Source organism: Magallana gigas, chromosome 5 (genome assembly GCF_963853765.1).
Source record: "Magallana gigas chromosome 5, xbMagGiga1.1, whole genome shotgun sequence".
NCBI classification, from domain to species: domain Eukaryota; kingdom Metazoa; phylum Mollusca; class Bivalvia; order Ostreida; family Ostreidae; genus Magallana; species Magallana gigas.
Window position 1 is genome coordinate 33,138,781 of NC_088857.1, and position 17,165 is coordinate 33,155,945.

General features: G+C 32.6%; 2 protein-coding genes across 2 annotated transcripts; both read left to right on the forward strand.

Moving 5' to 3' along the window:
* Positions 1 to 1,886: 1,886 nt before the first annotated feature.
* On the forward strand, positions 1,887 to 11,950 carry LOC105342692 (methylthioribulose-1-phosphate dehydratase). Its single transcript, XM_011449714.4, has 8 exons — positions 1,887 to 2,010; positions 2,774 to 2,868; positions 3,264 to 3,312; positions 3,927 to 4,044; positions 4,835 to 4,957; positions 5,350 to 5,423; positions 6,928 to 7,034; positions 11,778 to 11,950. The coding sequence occupies exons 1-8, from the start codon at positions 1,990 to 1,992 to the stop codon at positions 11,881 to 11,883; spliced, it is 693 nt and encodes a 230-aa protein (XP_011448016.3). The 5' UTR covers positions 1,887 to 1,989; the 3' UTR covers positions 11,884 to 11,950.
* Positions 11,951 to 13,970: 2,020 nt separating this feature from the next.
* LOC105342691 (synaptonemal complex protein 3) lies at positions 13,971 to 16,805 on the forward strand. The gene is made up of 8 exons (XM_011449713.4): positions 13,971 to 14,147; positions 14,279 to 14,342; positions 14,630 to 14,664; positions 15,115 to 15,232; positions 15,401 to 15,500; positions 15,808 to 15,906; positions 16,298 to 16,402; positions 16,590 to 16,805. Exons 1-8 carry the CDS (start codon positions 14,021 to 14,023, stop codon positions 16,641 to 16,643), a joined length of 702 nt encoding a protein of 233 aa, XP_011448015.3. The 5' UTR covers positions 13,971 to 14,020; the 3' UTR covers positions 16,644 to 16,805.
* Positions 16,806 to 17,165: the final 360 nt, after the last annotated feature.

The following is a 17,165-nucleotide window of genomic DNA, read 5'->3' on the forward strand; positions in this document are numbered from 1 at the left end:
TCCCTCTAACTATGACGATTTGGGTGCAATATATAATGAAAATGTTATTGTTGTATAGTTAGGTCAGTACAAAGATGTTTATTGTTCGACATGTTTACAAAAATGTAATCAATATAACCAACATTACCTCGTACTATTGTCATCCAATTGCACCAATGGTATAATGAAAGTTGGTACCACTGGTAAAATTATGAACCCACCAAATATGATCTTGTAAAAAATAATTAATTTGTTATAGACACAAAACGTTATTATATTGCTTCAACTTAATATCATTGATTACAGAACTTTGCTTTTCATGTAAAAGGACATCCATCCGTGTTGTTTGGTATATACATGTATATGAACAAGCAGCTATTCATTACGCATGAACACATTTTCCCTGCATGGTTGAGAATGGATATTTCTATAAAATGTAAAAATTTGGAAGAGGTCCGTGATCTCCAACCAACCCAGTAAAGAAACTTTATTGAAATATTTCTCTATATAAATGGTGACGTCTTCTTGGCCAATTTTGAAGGCGTATTGAAACACACACACCCAAAAAAGATGGAGTAAACAGTTGTCAGTAGCCAGGCTGTAAATGATGGTGGTATCTAATGAGTGGCTGTCATATACATGTATTGAGTTTTTGAAATGCATAGAACCATTTTAACAAGAGCTTGGACTTTGGGTAGTTGTGTCAAACAGCAATGTGACGTAGGCCTGTCTATTTCATTGCTGGCCACTCAGATATGGCTCTTTGAAATCAACAAGATATGCCTGGCTTTTGAGCTATAAGACTACGCAATCCGCGTCATAATCAACTTGTTTTGAAGTAAGAAATAGATAATTACGTCTTACTGAAAGTTTAAGGTCTTGTTAAAATGGTTCTAATATCCAGCAACAACAACAACGTAACAATAAAAACAACAACAAAATCAATTCAATAGAGAGGTTTAGCAAACCAACGTGTACGCGTACGTGTACGTGTAGAACGGAAAATATGTGCATTACGTCATCAGTTTATGAAATGACGAATTTCTACACGTATGTACCCGAATGAACATACGTGTAAATTGCAAAGTACCCGTAAGGTCGAACTTGTAGCCTCTGTTTCCCTGTTGTCTATTAATTTTAAAAAATATGTTAACTTTTCTTAAGCCTGAATATTCAATGCGAATACTGATATCTACCAACATAAATTTTCATTAGCGTTTAATATGTTATTGGAGTTATATTTCACGCATCTCTTCCTCCAAAACATGCAATGGCTCCGTTATCTTATTAATTTGCGATAAATAAAAATGTGCATATATAATAAATGATGTTTAATAAAATTAACACATGCAGAATTCCTACTTTTCGTTTATAACCAACATTCTCAGCTTAGTAGGAGAGGATATCCATAATTAAAAAATTTAAACGTACAAGTACACGTTACAACTGCTAAACAAGAAAAGTAATTGAGCTAGTACGGGTAGTTCTAACTTGTAACCTACACGTACAAGTACACGTACACGCTGGTCCGCTAAACCTCTCTAATGTTTCAAAATTCCTTATTATGAAATAATTCTTTTGTTTGGTTTCCAGTGTGATATTAATTGAACAAGTCTGATCAATTACAAACCATAATGATATATTTTAAAACACCCCGGAGATTTGACCACAGGCATCCTTAAAATCGTTTTCATGTAGTCGCAATGGTTCTATGCCATCTGACGAAAGACAAATAGAAATCTCAATCTGTAAAGCAATATAAAAAGCAAACAGCAATTATAAGAGAAAAATAAAGAATACAGTATTCAAAATATTAATCAGTCTGTTTAGTTTACTATAACTAATAGTTTTTATTCAATATTGAACCCCCCTCCCTCTAAAATTCTAAAATATTCCGGATATATTTTTTCCATTCCATTTTTTTCGGCTTTTAGTAAATATTTAGCACGTTTTTGCTTTCATTTTCACTTCATCTCATCAGAGCAATTTTCTTGATAAAATACAGGCATAATGGATAAAAAGTATCCTGAGGTACGTCGATAACTGAATCATTAAGATTCTTAACTCTTAAGTGGATCTCATGTCAAGGTTCTCTCTCTCTCTCTCTCTCTCTCTCTCTCTCTCTCTCTCTCTCTCTCTCTCTCTCTCTCTCTCTCTCTCTCCAAATATTCTGAGCCGGACTCTTCTTAGAGCATTTATGCTCAGGCACATTAAAGGGCTGTTAAAAATATATTTACAATTCTTGAAAAGGTGCATAAAAGTTTAAAGAATCAGCATGTCATCTTGAGCAAATCTTTAAAGGCCTAATGGTCTGCTGGTAGCTTGCCTAGCAAGACCTTAATTTTTCCACTGATGTTTAGTTTCGAGATTTTTCCATTGATTGGCTCACCATTCCACCATTCTTGTGAATTGTGAGTATTTGAATACATCATTGGGTGATACTATTGCCCTCAGAAGTGAAGACCAAATATGTATCACTTTAAAGGTCCAATAAACATATACTGCCCTCAATCATTTAACGATTGAGGGCAATATATGTTTGGGCATGGATTTAATAGATCAGTTGAACTAGAACCATTTTAACAAGACTAGCTTGGACTTGGTTCTATAAAAAGCAACATTAACATGGTCACATGGTCATTTAACTCAGATATAATTTGTAGGATATTTAAATTGTTTGAAGATCGAAGGAAATGTTTGAAATCATTTTTTGAGTACAACAGTTAATTTACTTTTACTTACGGTTCAGTGTCATGCTCTATAATCTATATATATATCTTTTTTTTAAAATCAGGAACACCCAAGGAATCTAATTCCATCTCTTCTGCGACAGTTTTATGATCTTGGCTGGGTTACGGGCACTGGAGGAGGCATTAGCATCAAAGATGGGTATGATAATCTTGATTTTCAAACATTCATCAAATATAAGCACACTTAATAGATACATCATATAGATCTAATTAATATGGGTGTCTTTTAAAATATTTTCTTTTCTTTTTTTTTGGAGAGATGAGAGAGAGAGAAACAGAGACAGACAGAGATTTCTTTTTTTAAAGAAAATCATAGGTTTCATATTTATATCCCATTGTGCAGCAAACTTTTTAACTTCGAATTATATGATCACATTAGAGAGAAAAAAAACTTGTGATTTTGCCAAGGTATTATTTGATATCAAGATTTCACTATCGTTTTTACACTACAATGTAATAATTAATTGAAAGCTGCGCAGCAGTGAATGTATTATAAGAACTATATTTACCACATGCATTATTTGTTATTTGTAGGAAGGACATCTACATTGCCCCATCAGGTGTTCAAAAGGAGAGAACTCAAGTAATCATATTTACATGTCTCTATATTCTATTACACATAATAATAGCCTTTTTTTACCTAGTTAACATTCATTTAATTGAACTTGATTGAAATGATCATATATGCATATATAGATGGTCAATTCACCTTTAATAAATTCGTGGCAAAATAAAATTAAAGCTCTTTATCTTAATATCACACACTTTTTTCAGTAAAAAATGAGTTGGTTAAGCCGAAATAAATAAGTTGTGTGTTTCCTATTCCACTCTAAAAAAATTTTAGGTTGTTATACATGTAGATCAATTTTTTTTTAACATTGTATTGTTGCTTTCAAAATTAAGGGTCCCTCTGAGGCTCATGAAACATTTGAAGCATGGTAGTACATGTACATTGATTACAGGTTTATTCTGACAAAAGTGTAATTTTCTCAGAAGAACCCAAGATTAAAAATTTGAAGTGTAAAACTCAAAATGAATACTTCAGAAAAACTGTGTCGTAAAAATCATTACTATGTGTTTATGGCCCATATAGTTTAGGGATGGTTAGGGGGAAAACATTAGTTATTTATCTTAGCTCATTAGGGAACAATAATGATCCACGGTTTTTAATAATATGAATTTTTGATTGAACTGTAGCCTGATGACATGTTTGTTCAGACAATTGATGATGAGGACATAAGTACCCCTCCCCCTGCCAAGAAGTTGAAGAAGAGTCAGTGTACCCCACTGTTTATGTGTGCCTACAGAATGAGGGGTAAAATATATAGAGGGCTCATGGTTTTCTTTTGTACATATTATATATTATGTATAGATTTAGAATCTTCCAAATCGAGAGATTTTTATGATATAAAGCAATTAACAACTACTCTTCTGCTTATAAAAAATGCAGATTCAAATACTTTTATGGATGATGTGTCAGGTCTCAAAAGCCCTAAATAACAGGGCTATTGACAATACATAATACATCTGTAGTATCATTAAAACCAAAATTTATGATTCGCAAAGATCGTAGATTATCAGTTAAAATAAAAAAAAAAATATTGTTTGATTTGTTCCATCAATTTAGTTTTTGCTCAGTTTATTAAAGTCATATTACAAAGTTTAGCATGATCATCATGAGTAGAGCATAAGTGCATGTGTAAAGAAGATTTTTTCTATGGTTCTATATACCGTACTATAGATATTTTTAAAAAAGATAAAAATAAAAAAAAGGTGAATGATTAAATTCTTATGTGTGAATACTGAATTCGACAATAGAATATGTACTTTAATAAAGTTTTAAAGGTTAAAGACAATTTAAGCCATTTATACACAGGCACTTGTTTCTGAGAAAAAAATTTACCATATAGTATAATAATAACACTTATACTATAGGGTAAATTTTTTTCTTAGAAACAAGTGCCTGTGCATTTATACCCATGTACAGTGTATCACAACACTTTATAAGAATGCATAAAGTACGTAAATTTGTTTTGTTGAATTAATAATTTATTACTAATTGCATGATTTCATGATTAATAAGCAAAATGATATCTTTTATGCAGATGCGGGAGCTGTAATCCACACACACTCCAAGGCCGCTGTCATGGCAACGCTTCTGTATCCCGGTACTGAATTTAAAATCACACACCAAGAAATGATAAAGGGCATCAAGAAGTGTAAATCTGGTAAAATCAAATAACTTCCACTTTGTATGCATGCATATCGATAATACTAATCCGTGCTTCTTTTTAATTAATTAACTGAAGATAATTTTTAGCTGCAGAAATGCAGCTCTCTAGAAAAGAAATTGAACTTTTCTTAAATTTATATAGTACATTGCTTACAATTTGTGTGTATATGACAAAGTATCAAAATATTTTTTGTATATTTTATGTCTTTCAATTCCATCTCTTTGCACTTCAATTTCTTTTGACAGCATTTTATGATAGCCTATTTTAAATGATTTATTTGTACCAGGGAAATAAATTAGTATGAAGTTAATAATTATGCATTGTACCTCTTTCTGTTGAACCTCTATGCATAAATATGTAATATATCTCTGTCATCTTTTTTGTAGGTCAGTATTACAGATATGATGAAGAATTGGTGGTTCCGATCATAGAAAATACCCCCTTTGAAGAAGATTTGAAGGTATATATACATGTATCATATTTTTGGTATATACTTATATTTAGACACATATACCTACTAAACATAAATTTCCCTATATAATTTTGGATGCATTGGTGTTGATTCTCTTTACCAGTAGGTCTGTTTGCTTCTCTTGCTCAGTATCCTTTTATTTTTCTTTTGCATATAAAGTGTCTTTTGTGAGAGATACAGTTCTTATTTTATGTAAATCATAAATCTATTCACTGACAGATGAAAATCAAAGTCCCTGACTCACATTTAAAAATGTCATTTTAAATTTTCAGAAGAAAAAGGCTTTTCTTAAATAAATCTGAATTCACCAACTAACATATATTCTTAGCAGTAATAATCATAGTTTCATCTCTTTTGTAAAATGAAAACTCAAAAAAAACACCCAGATGTGCTGGTATGTATGATTCAAATGCAAACAGAATATACAAGAAATACTTGTAGCTATGAGCTGTTAAATGGGGTTTAAAATATCAAACATGTACTTTGATTCACAGCAGTAATAATGGCAACATATTAAAATCTATCTTGTCGAAAAAAGATGTAAGACCCTCAAAAAGAACAGGTGTGTCCAAAATCTACACCTAAACAGATGTCCATAATACATGTGTCAATGAGATTTCAATGGGCGTTTTAAATACAGAAAGTCTATCAAACACGTGCTTTTAGCCTTGATGACTTTGATACAGTCACATCCATATGTCACTTGTGTTTGTAATGCATGTGATGGAAGGGAAAGTATAATATTAATATCAATAAGAGGATTACAAGCGTATTTATAGTCATTATGGTATAGGACTGATTCTGTACTTGCACTGTTAATATCCTAATTTCGTAGCAATTCTGTGATTAGGTAACTTCTCCCACAACAGCTGATTTGTTTACATTACTTGATCTATTAGGTCACATCTGATAAAAACATCATTGTTTGATTTTATCTCCTCAAGTCTTGGAAAGAAGTATTATTTGGGTGTTGGTTATAAAATGTTTATTCCACCTGTAATATAATGCTAAAACAAAATCAGATTTACTTGTAGCAACACAATTTCTTTGTAGGATGTAACGTTAATTAATATTCTGTTTGTATTCCACCCATAATGATATTACAGAATTTTGATACAACAGATGTGCATGCTTATTATAAACAAGTTGGTAACCATGCAGTAAATTCATATATAAATCTGACTTAAACTTGCATTGGATATGTGTAATTATAATGCATGCATATTACGTGTAATTAAACTTTTATGTATATATATGGAATACAATGTCTTTAAATTGGGTGTAATCGCTATTAACTTGAATTTTATAATACACCGGTACATAGAAGCTGAGAAAATGTGAGCCGTCCCTTTCTTTGGTTATCTGTTGAGCGTACGTGATATCCTATTTGTTTAAAAGTTCTTTTTTCTTTTAAATTCAGAATCTTTTTTAAAAAATATTTTTAATAAATGATAGTATTTTAGTAATGATTTCTTGATTGCATTATTTGTAGGAAAGAATGTCTTGTGCCATGACAGATTACCCAGAATCCTGTGCTGTCCTTGTCCGTCGCCATGGTGTTTATGTTTGGGGAGAATCTTGGCAAAAAGCCAAAACCATGTAAGGCATGCTATTATATTTGTTCATGTAGTAATATTTATATTGAATATGCAGTACATGTTACCCAAATCAAGAGGGGTCCCCATCATCACTGAAAATTCAAACTTTGTAAATTTTCATAGTAAAGTCAATGTAAACCGACATATATTCATGTGCAAGAAATTTTCCCAAGGTTTGCGAGAGTCCATTAGTTGTGAATTAGTCCTGAAATGCCTCTCATTGTATTTTATTTTCCAGATAATCTACATCATGGTTGTGAAAATTAGTCACCGCGATTCAGTTTATATCCGGTTAATCGTAAAATAAATTTGGTGCAACTAAGAAGTTGGTTTACAGGACTTAGAATAAGCTTCAGACCCCCTCCACCACCTATGGCAAACAAATTTATCCCACAAATCACCTCCTTCCTTTGGGAACGATTTCAGGGGATCTATTCACAAAAAATCGTACGTTTAATCTTAGACGTAAGTTTGACGTACGATTTTTTCGTAGGATTTTGGCTATTCACAAAATGTCGTACGTGTGACGTTACGTCAAAAAACAGTCGTAAGTTTACGTCTACTATTGGGTTGACGTAAGTCTATAATTGATATGTTTATAGTTGAGTTATGGCAGTTCTACCTTCTTTTTGTCATAAGCAAAATTAAGAGAAGAAACTCCTATTTGATAACGCGCTGTGGTTTGCCATGAAAAAACAGTGCCGGAGATCCTTTTGTATCCCGTATTGCAAAATATGTTAATGGTGGTTGAAAGTTATATTTCTTAATCTTATTTGAAGCTCAATTATAATCATTCAAGTATATAATCCAAAATCACCATTAAAACCTTACACATATTGAAAAAGATATATGTTACGCGACAGCAATGCCGGGTAAACGACGAAAAGTGACCCCCATAGAATATTGACCGTGGGTCATTTTTCTACGTAGAAAAATGACCCACTTCGTTGTAGAATACTTGGATTACATCATAGGAATTATGGCCTGTGGGTCATTATTCTCCGTAAGAGTTGTAGAAAAATGATCGTGTAGAATATCGACTATATATTATTATTATTATTGTCTTTAGGGTGGATGCAGGGGTGGTGCTGGTGCTGGGCCGGGGGGGGGGGGGGGGGTTGCCTGTTTGATACTAAATTGTTCGAAAAACCAGCTTGAGTATGCTTTTCCGATCACCTGTTATTGTTTATCATCGTTATCTTAGTCTGTCATTTAATTTTTCAAATTAAAAATGAAAGATACATTCACGTTTAGTTAATTAAAGTACATTGATTAAAAAATGTTTCCCTCACATTAAATCAAAGCAACAGAAGAAAAAGACGTACCTTAGAGAAATAGATATTTTAAACAGGCGCAAATCTAGGAGAAAAAAAATTAAAAGGTTAGGAGAGTTGGGGGGGGGGAGAGGGAGGAATGACATATGTTTACATTGTCAAACCATGACTGAAAAGGTATAATATCAATCTGAATGAATAAAAAACACGCCCTTGTTGTATGCAGAAAAAAAAAACAGAAAGAAAAAAATGGGTGGGGGAGGGGGATCCGAGGGATAATTATATTTGCCAGGGGGGGCTCTAGGCCTATTATCGGTCAATTTGATGAGTGAATTTAAAAAGTTGGAATTCCCCCACTCCTTAAATCCACGATTGCATCATCATCCCATTTTGATTTTTCCAAGAACAATTATTTTTTTGTTACAACAGGTTTACTAAGAAGAATATATGTTAGACAAATACAATGCTTGATATAATATAATAAAACAGTCAATATAAACGTCACAAATTCCAAAACTTCGAATTTAGAATTGAACAAAAGAAACAAAATACTTTACAGATGATTCTGTGTGAGTTTGAAATCGACCACTATCGTAATCAAAATTAAAATGTACTTGCAAACTTCGGTATATAACAGTGATAGCAAATCGCAAAGTAACAATGACACTAAAAAGGGCTTTACATGTAGCATTGACTTTGACTTCTATTGAATACAACCACGGTACTTACATGTATAAACGACATCTGAATCTAGCAATTAATATCGGCATATTCTGACTTAACATTAAACTCTCCTTTGATTTAGCACAAACATGTAAGTGTTCCAGGCATTTATACTCAATCTAGAATATCTAGAAAAAAAAACAGCGGTTATTTTATTAATATTCTTGTAAAAGTGAACTCTTAACTGAGTGTTAATAAAGTATATCATCTATTGAGATATGTTTGCCGATAAGTAAAAAATTAAGTCATCGTCAACATGTTGCATACAGAAAGTCCGGAAGGGAAGTCCTTTATAGTTTATTTGAGGCAAAATGTATGATCTGTCAGGTAAAAAGCATTCGGTCTAATACATACATGTATAATGTTTAATAATTTAAACAATATTTTATTATGTGAAATATTACATCTAAATACTGTAAACGTATTACATTTGGCTGTGTATTCTATTTAGCGTTTTTGGCGGAATGCGGCTTCCGCTAAATCAAGTACATCGCTAAATGTCATACATATATGTAAAAGAATAGTCACATTCAGGAATACGCTAATTCAAATCTACACCGAAATGCGGCTTCCGCTAAATCAAGTACATCGCTAAATGCCATACATGTAAAAGAATAGTCACATTCAGGAATACACTAATTCAAATCTACACCGACTTGTTCATAAACTAATTTCCGCCAAATATCGTACACGCCAAATATAATACGTTTACTGCAGTAGCATAATATAATATCATTTGTGAATCACTGCAAAATTGCATCCTCCAATAACTTGTTTCAGCGATGCGTTAATCGCTACCTTTTGATTAGAATTACGTTTCTTGCACGTGTTGTTTGTATATTAAGGAAACTAGTTTTCTCCTATGGGAGAACATTTGATATAAGAATTTGAACAAAGCAAACCAGTTTGCGACCTTTCGTGTTTGTTGGAATACACTAATTGGTCTCTGCAATTATTTTTTTTCTCAAGTAGAAACTTTTTGATGTTTTTAAGCGAGGTCAAAATTTGATGGGGCCAGTTTTCAACGTGTGGGGGGTCGTAGATCTACAGGTCTGGAATGGTGTTCTACTGTAGAAAAAGTACCCTACTTGTCATAGAATACTGACCCTGGGTCAGTTTTCTCCGTAGAAATTTGACCCCCGGGTCAGTATTCTACAGGGTCACTTTTCATCGTTACACCGGGTATATCGAATCAATATTAGTTAAAACTACGACAATTATTTGATACTATAGGCGTTTTCTTTTATTCCTACAAATGCATTAAATCAGTTAAACAGTAGTCATATGCATACACACTAATTATATATCAGTATGTAATGTAATCAGCGTACTACATATCATGCATGGATCGGGGGGGGGGGGGTCCATCTGGTCCCCCTAAAAAAATTATTTATATAAGGTAGACCCAGCCTTTAAGAAATTTGTGTCTAACATTTTTTTTCTTTGAAACAACTTTTAAACTGATTAAAAAGACCGAAATATTTATACCTTTGCACGTTTGTTTTAATTTCCTATTGTGAGCTTCAGCTCACAACAAGGTCTAAATATTAAACTGCCAAATATTAATACTTGAAGCATGATCTCAAAAGTCCATCATGTTAGGTCATATTTTTAATTAAAATCTAATGATAGTCATGAACTAAATAACATCTTATTGACTTTTCTACAGAAAAAATTTGAAAGAAATACTACATCTAATCTTCAGACGACCTTTAAAAAAAATCACAATATCGAAAGGAAAATTAGCAATGGACACGCCGACGTGGGTAATAACACTTAGTAACTTTATTATTGCCGAAACAGACAAAATAAACCGGCATATTTAGAATGTACATGTAGCGATAAACTCATAGTGTTTTTGACAGTATTTTAAAAATGCCACGTTTTATTACAAACAAATTCTGCAGTAGATTTTTTGGAAGTTAAAAAACATGACATAAATTTCATACAGAACTAAGATTTTCTCACATGCGTCTGACGTTCAAAATTTTTCTTTTCACAACAAAATTTTTCCCAGGAATATAATAACACTATTATAAAACAGAAAAATATTTTATTGTAATACAAAAGAAATATTTTTAACGTCAGGCACATGTGGATTTTCTTTCTGTCGATAATCGTAAACATACATACATTAAAATAGGCGTATGGGAAGAAAAGAAGTGACTTCGTTATATACGTCTGTGCTCAAAGGCGCTATAAAAGTTCCGCGAATGTAAATGAGCGGAAATACAGCGTGGCGTCATTTTTCCACAATGCCCACTGCGCATGAGCATTGTCGGTAACTAAGAACTTAGACGCACTTACGACTGTAACAGACGTACGACAACGTTGTTATCTTACGACAGCTTTTGTGAATAGCACCATAAACGTAAACGTACGTTTGTCGTAAGTTTAAGGTGTAATCGTAGACGTACGATTTTTTGTGAATAGATCCCCTGGACCCATACATGTATGCATTACATTAATATACATACATGTACATGCATACCCATAACAATACACAAATCTGTATCATTAGATATCCATCAGATTTAAAATACTGTCGCATGAATTTGAAGCAGTGTACAGGACAATTGTCGGGGAAGGGAGATGTGATGCATGTGCTGAAATGTAATTTTCATGGGTTTTTACAAGAACATTTGGGAGTAGCATTTGCGTGGAATTTGCATTCATTTGAGTATGTATTCTGATTACCTTATTGCATATATTTTGACATGAAAATTAACCATAACAATTCATTCCAGGTGTGAATGCTACGACTACCTCTTTGACATTGCTACACAGATGAAGTCTGTCGGGCTGGACCCCTCAGAAGTCCCTGTCCCACCTAAAGGGGCCTACCTGCAATAAGGACTGCGTTTTATGCTGTAGTTAAACTGTGCTTTGTTTTGTAAATAAAATTATGTAAACACTTGTTTATACATGCTTATTCCAGTTATTACTGAAGTATTATCACAGCCGACGGAACAATATTCTGAATATTTATCATTCATATGTACGAGGAAAATATTCCGAAGCATTTAAAGCGGAATAACTCTGCGAGGCATAAACTAGCAAGACTTCATTACAAAATGTGTGTATTTGTCCGGAAAAAAAATGACGTAAACCCTTTATGAGTTTTGTAACGAGCGCTGGTATACTTTGGATCGTTTAGATTGACGTCTATTTGGTCTTTTATCGAGTTTCGAAAATTAGCGGACTGCCAACATCATGTCAACGTATGACTTCGACCCTTCACAGGCATTGGTCATCGGAAACGTCAAAATCGAATCACCGAATAGAAAGCGAAGCAACGATCATTCAATCAATATTTTGTGATATTCTTTCTTGCATGGTGTAAGAAATCACCGTTGGTTTTTTTCCGCACGATATTTTAGTATACTAAATTTCTAAATTCTGGAGTTCTCTTAAGTTCTTCGTAATTAAAATAGATAGAACTTGTATACAAATCATTTGTGAAAAATGAAATATCAATTAAAAAACATTGAATGTATGTAAGATTTTTTAATATAAGTATTTGCTGCATACTGCTGAAAAAAAAACAAAGTTTTGGTATATGTCTGATAAATTTCGAATGTTATTTAGACAGGGTCCTGGAGCAGGATAATATTTTAATGATAAAATCATTATTTTCTGAATTACATACATGTATATAAAAATATGAGCGATTTCGTCGCACGCATTTTAATGTAAACACGTATATTCTAATGCATAATAATCTAAATTTCATGCATGAAAAATTTTAAATACATATTATACATATTTTTATAGAATATATATTGTACAGTATACAGGCACGTAGCATCGTTTTTGAAAGGGGGGGGGCCAGACTCATCCAAAAAATCTTGACAAGCAAAAAAAGAAGGAAATTTCAACTTTTCCATCTTCAAAATCTCCTAATCGGGGGGGGGGGGGGGGGCTGGTGTAGTATATAACCTCAATTTCACTCTTCATTTCCTTATTTTCATATCATTTTTTTTTACATACTCCTAAAGAAGTGTGGGGGGGGGGGGGGGCAACTCCATAGTAATCCAATTTTTTTTATGTAAAATGTATATGCACCCCCCCCCCCCCCCGATGCTACGTGCCTGGTATATACAATGTATATTGAAAATATTTTTACAAAAATAATAATGTACGTTTTAACTTTAAGGCAGACCGTTGCTAAATATTTTTTTCTATGTTCTCTTAACCATGCACGAATCGTCGTAATATTGGATACCGAAAAATGTACAAATGTATGATAACTATGTATTATTACCAAAGTTGTCACAATCGAATTAGCGTAGGTCGGGAACCATTTTAACCCTGATATGTTTAAAATCGTTTAAGAATGAATGCACAGATCGGGGGGGGGGGGGGGGGGGGTCGAGGGGGATTCAAATTTAGTAAATTCACATTGTAAAAAAGCGAAATAGGCCTCGAACCCCCTGGCAAACACTAAAATCCCTCGGACCCCCCACCCATCCTAGAAACAATTATGTGTCTGCACATCAAATGCATACTCTCAAGCATCCTCACAATAACAGGGGCCCGGAGTCCCGCACCAACGGCCACGAGCGGACTCAGGACTCCTGACATTGTGAGGATGTGTCTAAATGAAAAGGCAGAAAAAATCTGTCAATATTTTTATCTACTTGTTCTTTAGATCTATAACCGATCCATACTTTTTGTTATGTTTTTGCTTTTAACAACCTTTATAGTCTTTTAAAACGGCATACCCGGTTAATTCATAAAAACGGAGGGGAAAAATAACTATCAACATCGATGCGTTAAAAAAAAAGATTTATCAACATCAAATTCTTTGATTTTTCCATTCTATCTGCAATACATTTAGAGGAATATCCACTTTTAATGTAAACATTTTGATAACAAGAAAAACTTGATAAAATGCGGAATAGTGTTTGGAAACGTTTTAGATTTTATATTTAACTCAATCCGGAAGTTACTGTGTCGTCTGCATTGTTTACGAGTTTCAACCTGCACTATGCCTAGAACAAGCAAAAAAGATAGAAGTGGACATATGCAAGAAGAAACAACAGCAAAACATAAACTGAATTTGGATAACGACGAGCCTGGAACTGATAACAGTCCTACAAGCAGCCCATTACGAGGTAAGCAATAGGTTTATTTACCTTGTAAGGTTCCAAAAATTAAAAGTGATCAATGTGTTTCAAATCATGGAAACTGGAAAGTTCAGATTGATTGGTTGTGGTGGATATGTTTGTTTTATACGTCGTTTCAGAGGAAACACCGTTAGTTCCAAAACAAGGAAAAAAGAGAGAAAATGAAAATTGTGACGAGTTTTCGTAAGTAGAAAAACATAACGGATGTGTCAGCAAGATTAGATGATATAAAATTAAAGTAAATACTGCAAACTTAATTTCTTAAATACTCACTTATTAATTGTATATACTGTATTGATATATTAGATTGCAAAGGATGTATCTATAGCCATACAATACTGATTTTGTAGAATGCAAATTACGTATGTAGTTGGATCACAATTTCAAAAAGTTGCATTGCCATTCATTTATTGGTTACTTTAGGATCCGCACATGCATTGTCATTGACACATTTTATTATCAAATTTTAGATCAGAAATGCAGAAAATGCTAGAGTGCTTTGGAGGTATACTATTTTAAACAACTTCACGTACTGGTATTATTACCGGTATACATGTATTTTGCCAAATTGATATTTTAATTTTTTGAAACTGAAATAATAAAATGAAGGAAAATATTGTCCTCCATGTCCATAGTTATTTTGTAATGTTGTTCTCTGTTTAAACTGAACATATAGAAAATGCTATTTTTTTTTTGGTATGAAAAATTATACCTATTTTATAATAACATTAGTCTCAAATCATTGCGTGAGATAGAAATAACAAAGGTTAAGGTTGCTAGGATTTGGATGCAAGATGAAAAATTTCATCTCTTTCTTTCCTTAAGCTGGGGACTCTTTCCTTAAGCAGGGGGCACAAATATTCTGTGTTATAGCTTGTTTTAATGATAAATTAATCAATTATTTAAAATGTGTGTAAGTACATTATGCATTAAACTGCATTTTGAATTTAAAAAGCTGACATATCAAAGACATTGGTGAACAAGAGGAAAAGACTTGAACAGTACACCCAGAATTCTCTGAAGTCGAGCACTAAAAAGGTTGAAGATATCTGGAAAATGCAACAGAATGAGAGGTACATGTATATATACAGTTTAATTAATTTCAACATCTCAATTATATATGGCACACCTAATAATTAATTATTATTTTTATAAATGGTGTACATATGATAAACAATGCCTGTATTAATGTTTTTTATAATTGTTGTACATATGATAAACAATACCTGTATCTTTAACAGACAAAAGTTACAGGATGAGTATGTGAGACAAGTTGGCACTGTGTTTCAGCAGTGGGAATCTGATCTAGAGAAAGCCAAAGAACAAGAAGAAAAACTCAATGTAACCAAATCAATTCATTTGCACCACATTATTATCTTATATTCAGTAACTTTGCCATACAGCATTTTTGTTTCAACAGTTTTCAAAATGCAAGGATGCTATTGGTTTTATTTTTTCTGTAAATCTGCTGCAACTTAATCATTAAACAAATGTTATACTTTTAATAAAGCTGTCCATGCTTATTGTACCTGGCAGTGTTGTGCAATCATTATTGTGGCTCTTTATTTACATGTTTAATTTATTCAAAAGTTCAATGATATACATGTACAATGTACATGTAATATATATCTTAATTTTATATCAACAGCAAATGTTCAAACAACAACAGAAAATGTTTCAACAAGCTAGAGTTGTACAAAGTCAGAGACTGAAAACAATTAAACAACTACATGACCAATTTACTAAGGTAAATCAGCTTAGCTTTACGAAATGTTCAAAATCAAACAAATTCAAAATGCTTGTCTTCTTTTGTGTTATATATGCATTATGAATTATGATCAAAGTTGCAGTTGTAGTTTTGATGTACAGTATCTGAATTTTGGGAGCTATTCTTACTTTGTTTATTATGGATGTGGATTAAGACCATGCAGCCTTTTAGATAAATATTTAATAAACAAAAAAAAAAAAAAAAATCCAATAGCAAAGGGTTCAAAGACTATCTAATGAGCAAACTTAAAACCATTATTTTGTTTGCTTATTTAGGGTCATTGAGCAAAATAACTCAGGGCTAAAGAAGCTTGTATTAAAATTTCCTGAAATACTTTATTTTCTCAAAATTTCTCATTTATCAAATACAGGGAATTGATGAATTGGAAAGGTGCCACCATGACCAGCAATCCTCTGTCCAGTCTGAACTGAAGAAAGAGATGTCTCTTCTACAGAAGAGAATACTGATGGATACTGTAAGTCACACATGTATATATATATTAATTATTTAATATCTGTATAATGCTCATACATGTGAACAATAGTATTTTCTACATGTACATGTATTTTCAAATAGTGTATTTTACTTATGACAAACATATCTTATCCATGCTTCTACATTTTAGTACATGTATGGTATATAAATATTTTTTCTTCTTACAGCAACAGCAAGAAATGGCTAATGTAAGAAAGTCCCTGCAAACAATGCTCTTCTAAAGAAACAATTATTGTTATGAAAAACCTGTTAAGTTTCAATATTTCCAAATCATGATGTTCTGTCGTTGCTTTCATTTTGATTATTATAAATTATTGATTGTGCAGTCCCTTTGTTTGTTGACCTAGAAATTTTCAGCAGTGAATAAAGAAAAATTGACTGTACTTCTCATTATTTTCAGTCATTTACGACAACGCCAATGAAACTAGATTTGAAATTTATAGATCAAAGCATCCAGTTTGTAGTCTTGTGTTCTTACCCGAGTGTTTTGCATATTAAAATGCATTTTACGAAAAAGTAGGCATTATCAAGATGTTGACTTTTTTAGAACTTCAATTTAAGCAAAGAAAATTGGACTAAAGGAGTTTGTTGAAGGCTTATGTTTTGCAATGAATTTGCCTCTGGGTCAAAGCCCATACTTAAGGCACTGGCACTCTGCTTGAAGTAAGAACCAAATATAACACAGTAGAGAGAAATTATATGCTCAGCTTCATCTGCTTTAACCTTGCTTGACTTTACTCTGT